Source organism: Lissotriton helveticus, chromosome 11, assembly GCF_964261635.1.
Source record: "Lissotriton helveticus chromosome 11, aLisHel1.1, whole genome shotgun sequence".
Taxonomy (NCBI): Eukaryota; Metazoa; Chordata; class Amphibia; order Caudata; family Salamandridae; genus Lissotriton; species Lissotriton helveticus.
In genome coordinates, this window is record NC_136072.1 from 825,042,260 (window position 1) to 825,058,009 (window position 15,750).

A 15,750-nucleotide genomic window follows, 5' to 3' on the forward strand; every position below is an offset into this window, starting at 1 on the left:
GATGTACTTGCTGGAAGAGAAGACGTGATCAAGCGTGTGGCCGGCGTAGTGGGTGGGGGTGTTGACCAGTTGCTTGAGTCCGAGGTTGGCGAGGTTTTTCAGCAGGGCGGTGGTGTTGCCGTCCTTGTTGTTCTCCAGGTGGAAGTTGAAGTCCCCGAGGAGGATGTAATCAGTGGAGGGGAGGGCGTGCGGGCTGATGAAGTCTGTGATGTCTTCGCTGAATTGTGTGCGTGGTCCCGGGGGTCTGTAGACGAGGGTGCCTCTGAGGGTCGTCTTAGGGTTGGTGTGAATCTGGAAGTGGAGATGTTCGGCTGCGGCGAAGGAGTCGTTGGCGTCGGACGTGATGCGGATGGTGTTCCTGTGGACGATGGCGATGCCACCTCCGGTCTGGTTGATGCGGTCCCTCCTGATGATCTTGTACCCGTCCGGGATGGCGATGGCGATGTCGGGTGCAGAGGAGGTGTTCATCCAGGTTTCCGTGAGGAAGGCGACGTCCGGTGATGTAGCGTCGAGGAGGTTCCAGAGTTCCACGGCGTGTCTGTGGACAGAGCGGGTGTTGATCAGGATGCACTTGAGGTGGTTGCTGCTGGTGTTTGTCTTGGCGGGTGCGGGCAGGTTCGGAGGCAGGTGAACTTGCAGGTGCAGCAGGTGAAGGGTCCGTGGGTGCGTCTCGGGGTGGCTCGGCAGCAGGCGTGGGTCCGGCCGGCATTGAGTGCGTTGAGAGTGGCGGCGTCGTAGGTCAGTCGGGTCGTCTTGCCTCGGCGGGGAGGGCCAGGGGTCCTGGCGCTGGGCGCGGGCCAGGCGCGGACGGGCGCAGACGGGCTTACCTTTGGCGCGCTTTCGGCGCTCAATCGGCACTCCCGCTGCGCGCGTCCGCTGCGCGGTCGCTCTGGGGGCGTCATAAGTAAGGAGCCGGGAGGGAGGAGCAGCTGGGTGGCGGGAGCGGGGCGGCGAATGGAATCACAGGGGGGCGGGGCCGCAGGGAGGCAGCGGCGGAAAATTCCAAGAAGCAGCGGGCAGCGGGAACTTCCCAGGAGCAGCGGGAAATTCCCAGGAGCAGCGGGCAGCGAGCGAAGGAATCTGCAGGCAGGAGGCGGCAAAGGCAGGCAGGAGCGGCAGCAGTGAGTGGGGCGACCAAGCCCTGTGGAGGGCTGAGCGGTCACCCCATCCTGTTGAGAATGGCAAACAAGTAGCTCCACTCAACGGAATCAAATGCTTTAGTCGCATAAAGGAATATCGCAGCAACAGGAAGGTCCAGTGCTATTGTCTGGATCAGAGAGAAGAGAGTGCGTAAATTACTAGATGTGGAGCGTCCCGGGACAAATCCAGCCTGATCTGGTAGAACTATCTTGGTCATAAGCAGGGAGAGCCGAGTTGCCAGCACTTTCGCCAGTATTTTGGCATCACAATTTATTAAAGAAAGCGGCCTGTATGAGTCACAATCAGCAGGGTCTTTATTTGGCTTTAAGAGAGATGTGATTACCACTTCCCTCATGGACCTCGGCAGCTTTCCTACTTCCAAAGAGTCTTCAAAGACCTCCTTCAGGACCGGGGCCATTATGTCAATATAGCATTTATAAAACTCCGCCGGGAGACCATCCGAGCCAGGTGCCTTGCCATTACTAAGGGACATAATTGCATCACGTATTTCATCAAGCTCAAGTGGTGCCCCGAGGAACTGTCTATGTGTGTCAATTAGCCAACACAAAGCTATATCGTCTAGGAAGCTCCCAAAGGGTAATTCCCCATCTTGGTGTGTTGTGTATAACCTCTCATAATTAGCCGTAAAAAGGCCTAGAACGTCCTTCGAGTCTCGGCACACATCACCCACCGGTGTGTGTATTTCCAGCACATGCGCACTACATCGTGGCTTCCTAGTGACTTCTGCCAAAGCACGACCTGGTCTTTCACCCTCACAGTATCGTCGCGCCTGCCAATATTTGCCTCTAAATTTCACTTCCCTATCTGCTTCTTCTTCATATTGCGTGAGCGTATCTCTGAATAGTTTATGTATGGGGCCCATTGGCTCTCGAGTCAACTGTACTTCCAACATCCTTAATTCTGTTTCCAGTTTATCAAGCATCCCTCTAATATCTCTAAGTACTCCAAAGCTCTTAGCAATGTAGTACCCTCTTATCGTCACATTAAACGCCTCCCAGATGATTTCAACACTATCCACCGACCCCTGATTACGAGGAAAAAACTCAGAAATTTCCTCTCCTAGCTCCTTTTTAAACAGCTCATCCAGAAGAGCCGTGGGTTGCATACGCCATACTGGTGATGCCTTATCAAATCCCGGTATTGATATCTGTACTAGTACTGGGCAATGGTCTGAGTAAGATGTTGGTAAATGAGCCACTCTACCCAGATTAATCATCAGCCCCCGAGACAGAAGGCAGTAGTCCAATCTCGCCCATGTGTTAGCATGTGTGGTAAAGTGTGTGCCCTCCTTGATTCCAGCATGCATAAATCGCCAACTATCAATAAGTCCCCCTTCTTCAATAATCCCAACTAATGCATCTCTTGCTCGTCTATTATATTGGGGGCTCCCATCTGATCTATCCAACCCTGGGGTCAGCGTAACATTAAAGTCTCCACCCCATAGTATATGCTTAGAGCCAGTGTTCAGTACGGTACCCCATAATTGTGTGAAAAACTCAGGTAAATCCACGTTAGGTCCATAACAATTCACTTTTGTGATCGTATCAGTACCAAGTCTACCCCACAACACACTGAACCTCCCTTCCTTATTCATGTGTTCACCAAATTTTACAAATGGTACATTCTTCTTGATCAATATCGCAGTGCCCCTGGCATACGCTGAGTATGAGGAGAAACTCCTGAACGCAGCCCATTTACTTGCAAATGAATACGTTGTGTGTGGGCTCAAATGAGTTTCTTGCAACAACGCAATCTGTATATGATGCTGCTCCAGGTATGCGACCACCCTCCTGCCTTTGCGGGCATCATTCAGTCCCCGCACATTCCAGGATAGGACCGACAATTTAGCTAAGCGACCCTCACCCGCCTTGTCCCCATGAATCCACATCTCCCGAGCAACCAGCCATAGCAGAGCATGTCTTGTATCACATGATCACGTAATCTGAACACAAATAGCCACAGCACCCATAGCATCACATTTTCAGCAACTTGTATATCTGTACTCCAATGATGTCCCCACACCATACTGGTCCGCAAACATAAGCCCAGTAACTGTCCCAACCCTTCCACCCCCCACACGTAACTCACAGTTCCATCCCTTACCCGCAGCATTTTTGACCCGCCCCCCTCCCAATGAAGCAAACCCCAATCTGCCAGCCATGTGCCCTCCCCATCCCACCCACAATTGCCCTGAGAACTAGGGCCAGTGTATGCCCATAACATCAAAAAACTTCTTGGGTATTTCCCGTTAGGGTTCATAACTAGGTGGCCACACATCTCCCCCTCATGTCCGTCATAACCACAATGTGACTCGTAGTCTGACCGGTGGTCCTGAGAGGGTGCCCGGCGGTATAACCGTAGGCAATTCTGGTGCTACACCAGTCAGTAGCAGATAACCAATAACAGACTAGAAAGAAACCACATGTTATCGGGACCCCATTAGAATTCACGTCTTCTAATACCTAGATCAATGGGGGATATGTGAAAAGAAAAAAACATTTTTTAGCACCGCTCCTTATCCGGATAGTAATCGCTATCTCACATACGCTAACCCCCCTACAGTCTTCGAAGGCCTCTATTAGGACAGTTATGTATTGTTCACCCACTCACTATTCAGCGTTCTCCACCTCGTCGTGCATTGGATCCGGTTCCTCCTCCACTCTTTCAGCATGCCTGTTAGCCCGCTTATACTGTTTGATGAAATCCTCAACTTGCTGAGGATTGGTAAAGAATTTCTGCCGTCCCTGGTACGTGATGCGCAGCTTAGCCGGGTAGTGCAATGCATAGTCCAGTTGCATGTCGCGCAATTTGGCCTTCACTGATAGAAACTTTCTGCGTTCCTCCTGCACCACCTGCGTGAAATCTGGATAAACGGTGAAGGAATTTCCATCATACGAGAGTGTCTTGGTATTGCGGGCCGCACGTAAGCCTGCATCCCTATCCCTATAGTTCAACAGCTGAGCGACGATTGGTCTAGGGGGAGCACCCGGCTTTGGCTTAGGGGCCAATGTTCGGTGTGCTCTTTCCACTATGAATTGCGGAGAGAAAACCTCTGTACCAATTGCTGCCAACAACATCTCTATATATTCCTCCATCCTGCCCACATTTGTCGTCTCCGGAATGCCCACTATGCGTATGTTATTGCGTCTACTTCTCGCTTCCATATCCTCATTCTTGGACGCAATAACACGTAGCAGGTTGTCCATTCTGGATAGTTGAGACGTATGTCGTGTCGTAGCGTCCTCTGTATCGGAGATCCGTTGCTCCGCCTCCTTTAGTCGCCCCTCATGTACGTCCAGTTTGTGGACTACCGCATCCATGCGTGAAGACATCCTGTCCACTTTGTCAGCGATCGTTGCGAACCCCTGCCGCATTTCACGGAGAACTTCTTTGAGGTCGGAGGAGCCATCCTGTGGGCCTCCATTGTCCCCACTAGTGCCCGCCTGCTGCTGTTGGTGTGGCCCGGTACGATTCGATTTCCTGGCAGTCTCAAACGTGAGCTTCGGTTGCCTCGCGTCCGGTCTCCCCATTCTAGTCTCTACGCAGATCTGTCAATTATCACTTTAAGGCGACGTTGCACCAGAGCACCAGTAATGGTCTCTGTGACCCACAAAAATCAAGGAGCAACAAAAGAAACAGAGAGTAGGCCCGTCCTGTCGTATGCCCAGCCCCCCGATCCAGTAGTATATGCTGCGGCTGTGGGCAGTCCAGTTATGCACAGTCTCTCCTGGTCTCGTCCGTTACTGTAGGCGGCGGAAGGCCTGGGAAATTAGGGGAGTCTACCGCTATCCGCTCAGTTCACTCCTTTACTCCCCACACTCAGGGCACTTGTCACGCTCTACCCCGCACTCTGCGCAATCCCGCTGCACTGGTCAATGAGGGTTGGAGCCTAGGCCACAGCACATGTCCAGGTAACTAGCCGCCTCCACCTGCCTTCGCCCTCCAAGCACAGCACCCCACTGCTAGCTATGGAGCACCAAGTGGGGGCCACTCACCAGCAAGGTCACAGCGAATCCTCTCCCTTAAGGTATCAAACGTCCAGCCATGCAGCCTCCCGGCTCTCCACCACTGCACCGGAAGCCAGGGCCAGAGCACACTTCACTCCATGGGGATTTCATAAACGTGCAAGCACTCAGGTCCAATATTGCAGCACGTGTATTCCGAGAGCAGGGAGCCACTCACCGCCACTGGCAGTCAAACACAGAATCCCTCCATGTCGGATATACAGTTAGCGGGCCTTCACATAGGTCGGCGCAGCCCATCCGACAGTTAGCGCAGACTTCGAGAGGAAGGATGAAGGCAGTCAACTGTCGCCGCTCAATCTCCACGCAAGGAGGTTGAAACTTGGCAGGTTTGGGTGGGGGACAGTCCCCTGCTGCTGTAATGGAAGATCCACCTGAGGGGGTCCCGCGGGCCCTGGGAGGCTTCCCCTAAGTCTCTAGGCCCGGGAGCCCCGGCTCGGTCCAGGTGCCCCACCAGGCCCCAAGTCGGGTGCTCCAGCCCTGGGCCCGTTACCCGGCCTGCCGCTCTGCCAAAGCCCTGAGACGGGTTTTGTCGTGCTCCGGGAGCTTCCTGCCGCTTGGCTGGTTTCAGGAGCTCCAGCCGGGCCCCTGAGGAGTTGGCCTCCCCACCCTGGGTTCTGTCCTTGGGCCTGTTGCATGGCAGGGTGCCAAGGAAAGGTCCTGTGGGCCCAGGGAGGCTTCCCCTGCGCCTCTGAGCCCGGGAGCCTCGATGGGGTACAGAGGCCCCCCCGGGTCGGGGGCTCCAACCCTGGGTCCCGTCCCATGGCCTGCCGCTACACCAAGGGCGCGGGATGGGGTCCGCCGGTCCCGTGCAGACCTCCCCCATTTCGCCTGCTTGTCAAAGTGCCTGTCGGCTCCTCCTCACAGCCCCATGGCTGAGGCCCAGCTGGGGCCGTGGGCGAGGGTCAGTCAGAAATCCGTGAGGTCCGGTGATTCAGAAACAGGGGAAGGCAGAATTCGGCACCGGACTCCTAGCCCATCCAGCTGGGCCTTTCGTCCGAGTCTGCCTGCCCCGGGACCGGGCTGGGGTGCGAAGCCGGCATCCCCCGCTCAGGGTGGCCTGCCAGGGGGAGCCCTGACAGTAGTCCGATCGATTGGGCATGCTCGGTCGGTTTAGCGATGGACTGCTTGACTAGCCTCAGCTGTTGTTTCAAGCAAAGAGCTTCCACCCCGCATGGACCGTCCAACTCGGGGGCCTGCTGCTTTTCCCTTGTGGCCCTTGCCCTCACCCAGCAGAGCGAAGGCTGAGTGGCAACAGTAGCCCGCACCCCCCAGTGGTCCGACCTGAGCAGAAGAGGTCGGGTGGTGCCAGCCCCAGGACGCTGCTGCCCGGCTAGTCCATAGGCCCAGCGCACCACGCCGTCACACCTCTCTGCCCAGCTCATTTCCAAAGCAGTTCGGACGACCGTTCCGAGGAGTGCCACCACCGCCAGGATCCGGCACCCCTGGGTCTCGCTCAGGCCCGCCGCTCTCCTTCCAGGAAGACGGCTGGGCCCACCGGTGCCTGTGCAACCGCACCTCTCCACCTGTCCAGCGTGCCCTCCGGCCCAGGCGGGATGGCTCCTTCTCTAGCAGGCTTCAGAGAGGGAGGGATGTGTGAAGGTTGTCGGTCGGCGAGATGGGCACGTGGCTCCCAAACCCCACCCAGCCCAGTAAAGGAAGGGAAACGCAAAGCCGAGCCAGGCACCCGCTCCACAGAGGGGGCCTCGAGCGCCGAGGTTTCTCTGCATTGTCACGAAGCGGGCGGGCGAAGTCGAAGCATGATTCGACTTCTTGTGCTTTTTGTGATCCCTTTTACTTGACTTCGACGAAGAGGACTTCGAATAACGAGATCGGTGCTCAGACCTTCCCCTTTACCAAAACCTGGACCAGGATTGAGACTGGCAAGGTGACCACTGCAGTGCTGGCCGCTGGGCAATGAGAAGCTTTAGGGACCGCTCCCTCAAAGCCTTCAGCGCCATGGCCCGGCAGTCAGAGCATGACTTGGAGTCGTGGTCAGGCTCCAGGCACCACAGACAAACCAAATGGGGGTCCGTAACTGACATGACACGGTGCCGCACAGCTTGAACCCAGATGTCTTCTTACTTGACATTCCCAAACACGCCAACATAGATAAAAAGTCAAAAAAAGCCTGTCAAAAAATGACAGGAGGTAGCTTTCCTCAACGGATCGCGCTGGCTGGCCCGGAAAGAACAGAACTGACATCAGCGTGCTGGAGTGGCGGTTATATTGACGACGTGGCCGTCATGACGAATACGTTGTCACGCGGATTCGACCTACACCACTTATGGGCGAGCTAGGGTACTGCTACGAAAAATCTTCCAGATTCTGCCTGACGCCTGGAAGGTCAAAGGTAAGTATTTTGCAGCTAGATGTCTCTATCTGATGAGTAACAGTACTGGGGGGTGGGGAGGTGGGGGAGCATTTCTCCCCTCGGAATTGGTAATAGTGAGAGACTAGATAAACAACACTCTCCTCATATTACTATAAGGGATGGAAGGCAGAAAAAAAATCCTTGGAGTGTTACTGAGCAAACAAGGAATTATACTATTAAGGGGTTTCCTAACTAATCTTGAGCTCACTCACCTTTTCTGCGGCTCCACAGTCCATTCTCCGTCCCACTGCCACCCACGGGGAACCTGGAACTTTTCTCTGGGAATGCTGAATTTCCCTGAAATGTCTGAAAAGTAGGGGTGCTTTCCTAGGCCTTTGGTACCCCAGGACCCGCAGCACTTTGCCTGGTTTTCATACTACAAAAAAAAGACAGAAAAGCAGCTGTGAAGGGGATGCACTGTATTTCAGGGTCCACTGTATTTAAAATAAATATGAGTAGGAGAACAAGGATGAGGATTGTTCATAATAGGCACTATATCTTAAAGAAACAGTGAAGTAAAATCACACATCTACAGTTAGTAAGCACTGAGGTTAAATTGAGTTTTGTGCATATCAGTAAACCAAGCACATTATTAATGTAGAGAAAGCCTTTTGAAATTAATATTTTGTACTTTTTGCAAATACTCTAGCAACAAGGACAGCATAATTTACTTGTATCTAGCATGGATGACTAAAGAAGAATCACATTTTATATATGATAAAATGAAAGGCGCGTGGTCAGGTTTTTTTATGAAGAACAGGTGAACAAGTTACTTACCTTCGGTAATGCATTATCTGGTAGAGAGAATATCTAGCTGCAGATTTCTTACCTTTGAATTTCCCAGGCGTCAGGCTGGATCCGGAAACTTTTGCTCAAGCAATACCCCTTGCGCGCGCCTTCAGGTGGTTCCATTTGGCTCTGCGTGACGTCGGCAGCATCGTTAGCGTCGGTTATGACATTGCGGTCACCTATATAGTCACCACCCAGGCGCGTAGATGTCAGTACTTTTTATTTTTTCCATGCCAGAAGTGCAGAACCACGAGTAACTGACGTAACTGTGTGCAAACTAGGGCCCTGAAAAAGGGAGTAACTCTAGCCCTAACAAAATCAGACCGCAAAGCAGAGAGGCATGCATGGGCCTGTAAGGAATTTGCAGCTAGATATGATCTCTACCAGATAATACATTACTGAAAGTAAGTAACTTGTTCATCTGATAGAGACTTCTAGCTGTGTAAAACTTATCTTTGAATTAGATACCCAGGCAATACTCTCCTCACAGTGGATTGTGAACCAGTTCCTCACACTAGGAAGTCCTGGAGGACCGAACGAGCAAAAGCCTGTACCTGTGGACCTGACTGTCCAGGCAGTAGAGCTTAGCAAACAAGATGCCCACGTTGCTGTATGACAGATGTCCAGGACTGGGACACCCCGAGCCAAGACCGTAGTCGCAGCCTTTCCCCTGGTGGAGATGCTGCCTACCTTCTTTGCTCCCCACATCCCTCCAAGGAGAGGGATGTGAGGAGCAAAAAGAAGGTAGGCAGTGTGATAGACTGAACCAGATGGAATGGGGTCACCACCTTCGGCAAAAATAAAGTACGGGTACGAAGCACCACTTTGTCTGCAAAAGACATCATGTAGGGTCCTGAAGATAGCGCCTGCAACTCACTCAGCCTCTGGGCAAAAGTTATCAGCACAAGAAAGGCTTTCTTGATTGTAAGCAAACGGAGGGGACAACTGTGCATGGGCTAAAAAGGAGCACACACAACAAAAGTGAGGACGAAATTAAGGTTCCAGGGCATAACAAAGGGCATGGGCAGAAACAAGTGAGCCAGCCCCTTCAAACCCCTATTTACAATCGGAGACCTAAAGAGAGAGGGTTGGTCTGGCAGCCTAAAAAAAGCAGATAGAGCAGAAAGATAACTATTAAGAGTACCCAAAGCACAGCCCTGCTGGGCAAGGGTCAAAATGGATGGAAGAACAGTGGAAATAGAAGCAGAAAAAGAGTCAACAGACCTTTCTGTACAGTATAATACAACCTTCTGCTTATGGCAGGTGTATACAATCTTAGTAGAGGGCCGCCTGGCCGCCAAAATAATGTTGTATACTTCAGGAGGAAGGTCAAAAGCCATCAACTGCAGACGCTCAATTTCCGCGCATGGAGGCGAAGAGTTGACAGGTTCGGGTGGAGGACCCTCCCCTGCTGCTGCGACAAAAGATACTCCCGAAGGAGCAGCCTGATCGGAGAATCGATGCTCATTTTCAGAAGTTCTGTATACCAGATTCTCCTCACCCAGTCTGGAGCCACAAGAATGACTCGGCCCGGTCATTTCTAATCTTCCTCAGAACCCTGGGCAGAAGTGGTATGTGCAGAAAGGCGTAGATCATGCCTGAGTGCCACTTGCGACGAAAGGTGTCGCAGAGCGATAGCTGCCTTGAAACCTCCAGTGTGCAGTATTGCTGACACTGCACATTCTCTTCGGAGGTGAACAGATCTAACCAAGAATCTCCCCACTGTTGAAAGAGACCTTGCACAACCTCTAACTTGAGACACCATCCGTGATTGATGGCTGAGTATGTCTGCACTGGCATTCATAGAACTTGCCAGGTGTTGAACCACCAGAGTTGTGCCCTGCTGTTCTTGCCATGTCCAGAGACGCCGGGCCTCTTGACAAAGGGTCCACGATCCCCACTCCACCCGTTGCAGTACCACATGGTGGTGGTGTTATCTATTGTAGGGAAGTAGGATCTGCTTTTATGGTTACCCCCACTTTTTGATTGATATGATGCTGTTTTTGACTAGTCTGACTGGGATCCTGCTAATCAGGACCCCAGTTTCTACTTTCTCCCCCAAATTGGTTTGGTAAGTACTTAGGTACATCCCAGATTGGACACTGGTGTACACTTATCAGTCCTAATATATGGTACTAAGGTACCAAGGGCATAGGTACACCAGTGGTCTCCCATGGGAAGAAGCATGTATTATGCCACCTATGGGAGACCACTTGTAACTACAGGCCTGCCATTGCAGCGTAAGCTGGTGCTAGCACCACCTACTAAAGATATAGGTTTCCCTATATCTAAGGTCACTGCACTAAAAACCTATAAGTCACTCCTAGAGCAGGCCTTTCAATTCTGAAGGCAGGGTGGTTGGTTATAAGTGTGAGGGTGCCCCTGCATGAGCAAGACAGCCCTACAGCCTAGGGAGTCCATTCTCCTGTGTTGTAAGTGAGACAGCCATACACCATATAAAGGAGCACCATGTCATTACGAGGTTACCACATCGAAACTGGCTGTAACGAATCCTTTCATGTTTGGTATCAAACATGTTGGAATCATACCCCCACACCAAAACATGTTGGAATCATACCCCCACACAGTAAACAGTGTGGGAGGTATGATTCCATGCACTGTAAAGATCCTTTGGGAGTCCGTCTGTGCTCCCGGTACAAGGTTTCCAGACCCGGACAGCAAGCCAGGATGCTGCCGTCCAGAGACATGTTTCTGCCCTCCTGCAGCTGAGCCAAGCTTGGGCAGTGGAAGGCAGAACAATAGGTATCCTGTCACAGGGAGGTGTGACCACCTCCCAGACATAATTTTGTGTTTTGGGGCAGGGTGGGAGGGCTTGTCAGAGCCACATAGTCTGCGTGCAGGGCACAATTGGTGCCCTCCTTGCATAGTCCAATTCAAACCAACTCAGGGAGCAGTTTGCTCCCACTCTGGCGCTACACGGGACAAAGGACAGGGGAGTATCCTCCCACTTGTCCAGCCCCTCCTTTGGGAGGCACCCCTGAATCTTCCCAACCCTTTCCTTAGGGTCCATTGTCCTAAGTTTTGGTTCACCCTTGTTAGATATCCACAGCTCTCACCCTGTCTACCTGCGCGAGCTCACAAGAGACCCGCACATCAAACACTATGAGCCCAATGAACAAGTACGCTTTTTCTGGTGGATACAGTATCTGCCTGTGGATTCCTCATCTTATGATTATCACCTGCGTCATCATTTTGCAGAAACTTTTTCCTAGCTCTCAATGCCGACGAGGACGTCACAATGCTATGGCTCCGCTCGCGGCTCTGCATAACGTCACTGGAGCCGTAACAGAGCCTTGTAGGTGTGATAACGTCAGTTCCACCCATTTTTTCCGTGCCTCCGAGGCGAACAGGTGAACCGACAACAGATTGAAAGTATGCACAGTACACAAACAAATACACATAGTATAAAATTAAAAGAAAAGCCAAAGAATAAAAGCATTTCCTATAAATATACAAAGATAGATAGTAGAGACAATGCAAAACAAACATGTTAAACCATGCAACCTTTAAGGTATGCAAGGGTGGACATCAGGGAGGAGGGTGGGTCAGTGAGGAATCCACAGGCAGATACTGTATTAACCAGAAAAAGCGTTACCGAAGGTAAGTAACTTGATCTTCTGATGGATACATCTGCCTGTGTATTCCTCACCTTTTGAATAGATTCCCACAACAGTCCCACTCCCGGAGGAGGGTGTCCACCCTTTTATATCAAAAAGTATTGCAGGACACAGCGCGCAAAGTGGCCCCCCCTCCTCATTTCGAAGTGCAAACAATAATGCTTTGCGAAAGTGTGGAGGGAGGTTCATGTCGCTGCCTTACAAATGTCCACTACAGGTATACCTCTGGCCAAAGCAGAAGTAGATGACTTGGCTCTGGTAGAATGAGCTCTAATAACTTCAGGAGGCTCCTTACCAGCCAGAGTGTAGCAGATTTTGATGCACAAGATGATCCATCTGGAAAGAGTACGCTTGTGCACAGCTATGCCCTTCATGCCTCCAACTTAGCCCACCAAGAGCTGATTGTCCAAACGCAATTCTTTAGTCCTATCCAAATGAAAGCTTGCTGCTCTTTTTGAATCCAGGCAGTGAAGTCTCTCCTCCTCCTTGGAAGGGTGAGGGGGGGAGTAGATACAGGAAGAGTAATGAACTGTCCTAGATGGAAGGGAGTAACCACCTTAGGCAGAAAAGCAGCCCTAGTCCTGAGGACCATCCTTTCAGCATGTATGGTCAAAAACAGGGGTTTCGAACTGAGAGCCTGAAGCTCACTCACCCTCCTTGCTGAGGTAATAGCACAAGAAAAACCGTTTTAAAAGACAGAAGTCTCAAAGAACAACTATGTAGGGTTTCAAACGGGGAATCCAATAAGAAAGTCAAAACAAGATTTAAATCAAATTGAGGCATAACAAAAGGAGTAGGCAGAAACCAATTGGTAAGGCCCTTAATGAACCTCAAGACAATGGGAGACTTAAACAAAGAGGCTGGTCCGGCAAACATAGGAAAGCTGACAAAGCCGTCAAATAGCCCTTAACAGGGGCCACAGCACAACCCTGCTGGGCAAAGAATAGCGAAAACTGAAGAACATCTGACAAATGGGCCTTTAAAGAATCAATGGATCTCTCTCCACACCATTTAAGTAATCTAGACCATCTGGAAGAATAAACAGACTTGGTGGAGTGTCGCCTGGACGATAAAATAACATCCACCGCATCCGGCGGGAGAGAGAAAGAACTCAGGTTGCCCCATTCAATCTCCAGGCTTGAAGGTGCAGGATCTGGAGTTGGGGGTGTAGAACCTGCCCTTGCGACTGCGAGAGGAGGTCTGCCCTGAGATGAAGACGGAGCGGAGGGTGCAATGAGAGGTGAAGTAGATCTGTGTACCACACCTTTCTTGGCCAATCCGAGGTGATCAATATAACTTGGGCCCTTTCTTGGCGAATCTTCCTCAGACCCGAGGAATCAAGGGTATGGGAGGAAACGCGTAAAGGAGGTGTGAGCTCCAATCCAATTGAAACGCATCCCCCAGCGCTCCCTGCATCGGATACTGGAGACTGTAGAACAACAGGCAGTGCGCGTTGTTGTGAATTGCAAATAGGTCCAACCGAGGAGACCCCCACATCCCGAAGATGTGATGGACCACCTCTGGATGAAGCCGCCACTCATGGTCGGCCAAGTAATGCCAACTGAGACTGTCCGCATGAACATTCAGCACCCCGGCTAGATGATTTGCAAACACATAAATCTGAAGGACCAGAGTCGCAGAGCCTCTCGACAGAGCCGAAATGACCCCCCACCTCCCTGTTTGTTGATGTACCACATTGCGGTAGTGTTGTCCGTCAGAACCTGCACTGACTGACCGTGAAGGGAAGATAGGAAAGCCTTTAATGCCAAACGTATCACCGGCAATTCCAGAAAGTTTATGTGAAGCAACCTTTCCTCTGGAGACCAAAGACCTTTGACCTCCAGATCCCCCAGATGAGCACCCCACCCTAGAGTGGAGGCATCCATGATCACTGTGGCCACCGGCGTAGGAAGCTGAAAGGGCTTTCCTTGAGACAAATTGCCCTGCACACTCCACCAAGGCAGCTCGGCTGCAGCGTCTCTGGAGATTCTGACTGATTCCCTGAGATCTCTGTTGTGTTGATACCACTGCCTGCGGAGGCACCACTGGAATGCCCTCATGTGCCAGCAGTAAATAGAAAAATTCACCCACACCTCCATTCATTTAAGATCGGAGTTCCGATCACAACAACAAACAGACCAAATTAATTATGTCTATCTTGGCAATGATTTTTGCCTCTTTTATTTTGATTTATTTTCATAGAAAAAATGTATCAATATTTGTTTAGGGCAAACTAGGAACACATCATCAACTACACAAAATATCACATTAATATGAACCAAATAAACCCAAAACTCAATTATTTCATATTATACATAAATCTCCACCAAAATTAACAATACATTTAGACACATACAAAAATTCAATACATCAATACAAATACATTCAAAATTATGAGCATGTCAAAAAAAGCTGTTTTCTATGCAAACTATTTATATGCATATATATTCAAATTCATTACATTATGATTGAAATCAAGCAACTCGAGAAAAAATTCCTAACACCCAAAGAGCAACTAATCCTGATATTTTAGGTGTTCAACAATCTAGTCAAGACTTGAATCTCACATAGCCGACGCGTTTCGAGTTCGGGCTTTGCGAATTACCAAACTCTCATCAGGGCAGGGTAAATCTTGTCTTTGACAACTGTTTTTGACAAAAAGAAAAACAATTCGAATTGTTTAGAAATAGCTTCTCAAATGCCCCTAGCAACTGACTTCCTCATTAATTCGATATGTAGCCACATACCTGTGTGATGCCAGAATAGACCTCTGTCTTTTGATTATTCTCCTACGCAGTGGTTTAACAGTCTGCAACAAAGTATCAAACCCGTATTAGTTCTCTACACCGCCAGACTAATAGTTATTAAAAAACATTTACGTGAAGAAAAGAAATTACCTTACGCAAACGGCATTCGAATCACTCCAAATGCAAATCAGGCATGGTCCTCGCAGTTCTTAATTTCTGAAAGGATTAAAACGTTTTACTCTACTAGTGAACTGCTAAATGTGCAGAATGTTTTATGAATGGACGCAATGGTTACTCACTCAATAGTCGGTGCACACTTGCAAGCTGCACCCGGTCTGTATTATTTAAAGACGGTCGTGATGGAAAGCTGTAACAAAACACGGGCTAAAATGAGTCCCGCATTCTCAAAGCTAACGTCAGGGAATGTCAGTACTTCAAATTATTTCTAATCACTCACCGAATTCAGCATACATGCGCATGGCATTAAATGGAGCTCATTCCTCGCTCGGTTGTTTGAAAACCAGCCGCCTCCTGAAGCTCAATTGTATAATCCCAGGTAAACGGGTCACGTGGTGGCTCTATCCGCCAATCATGAAGAGGAAAGGAGCAACATCAAACGTAGTGCATTCTGGGCAATGTAATTTTACAGAGGCAGGTGATATTCGAAGTTATTTATTCTGAGTTTAGATTCTATTTAACTCGCTCATGCAGTTAAGCCCCTTATTAATACTGTCAAATTTCATGATCAAGTAAGCCTCTTTTAAGCATGGGTGGATTTTGCGGATCCACGATTCACGAATTTGCGGATTCACGGATCGTGGATCCGCAAAATCCGCGGATTTTGCGGATCGGCGGATTTGGGGGCGGGGCTTCCTCGAGTGTGTGGGCGGGGCCAAACGGACGGGGCTTCCATGCGAGCGCACATGCCTCTTGTGTATACAAAAGGTCAGAGACCGATCAGAGCAGCAGATTAAGAGACAGAAGCCCCTGGTCACAGGAACAGCACGGGGATTGCGCTC

General features: G+C 50.4%; 1 protein-coding gene across 3 annotated transcripts in view; it reads right to left on the bottom strand.

Moving 5' to 3' along the window:
• LOC144792107 (myoferlin-like) overlaps positions 1 to 15,750 on the bottom strand; it is a 3,514,236-nt gene that overhangs the window by 3,018,132 nt on the left and 480,354 nt on the right. For all 3 annotated transcript variants that reach the window (XM_078666976.1, XM_078666975.1, XM_078666977.1), the window contains exon 4: positions 7,770 to 7,933. In XM_078666976.1, the coding sequence (XP_078523102.1) occupies positions 7,770 to 7,933 (164 nt within the window). The remainder of the gene's footprint in view (positions 1 to 7,769; positions 7,934 to 15,750) is intronic.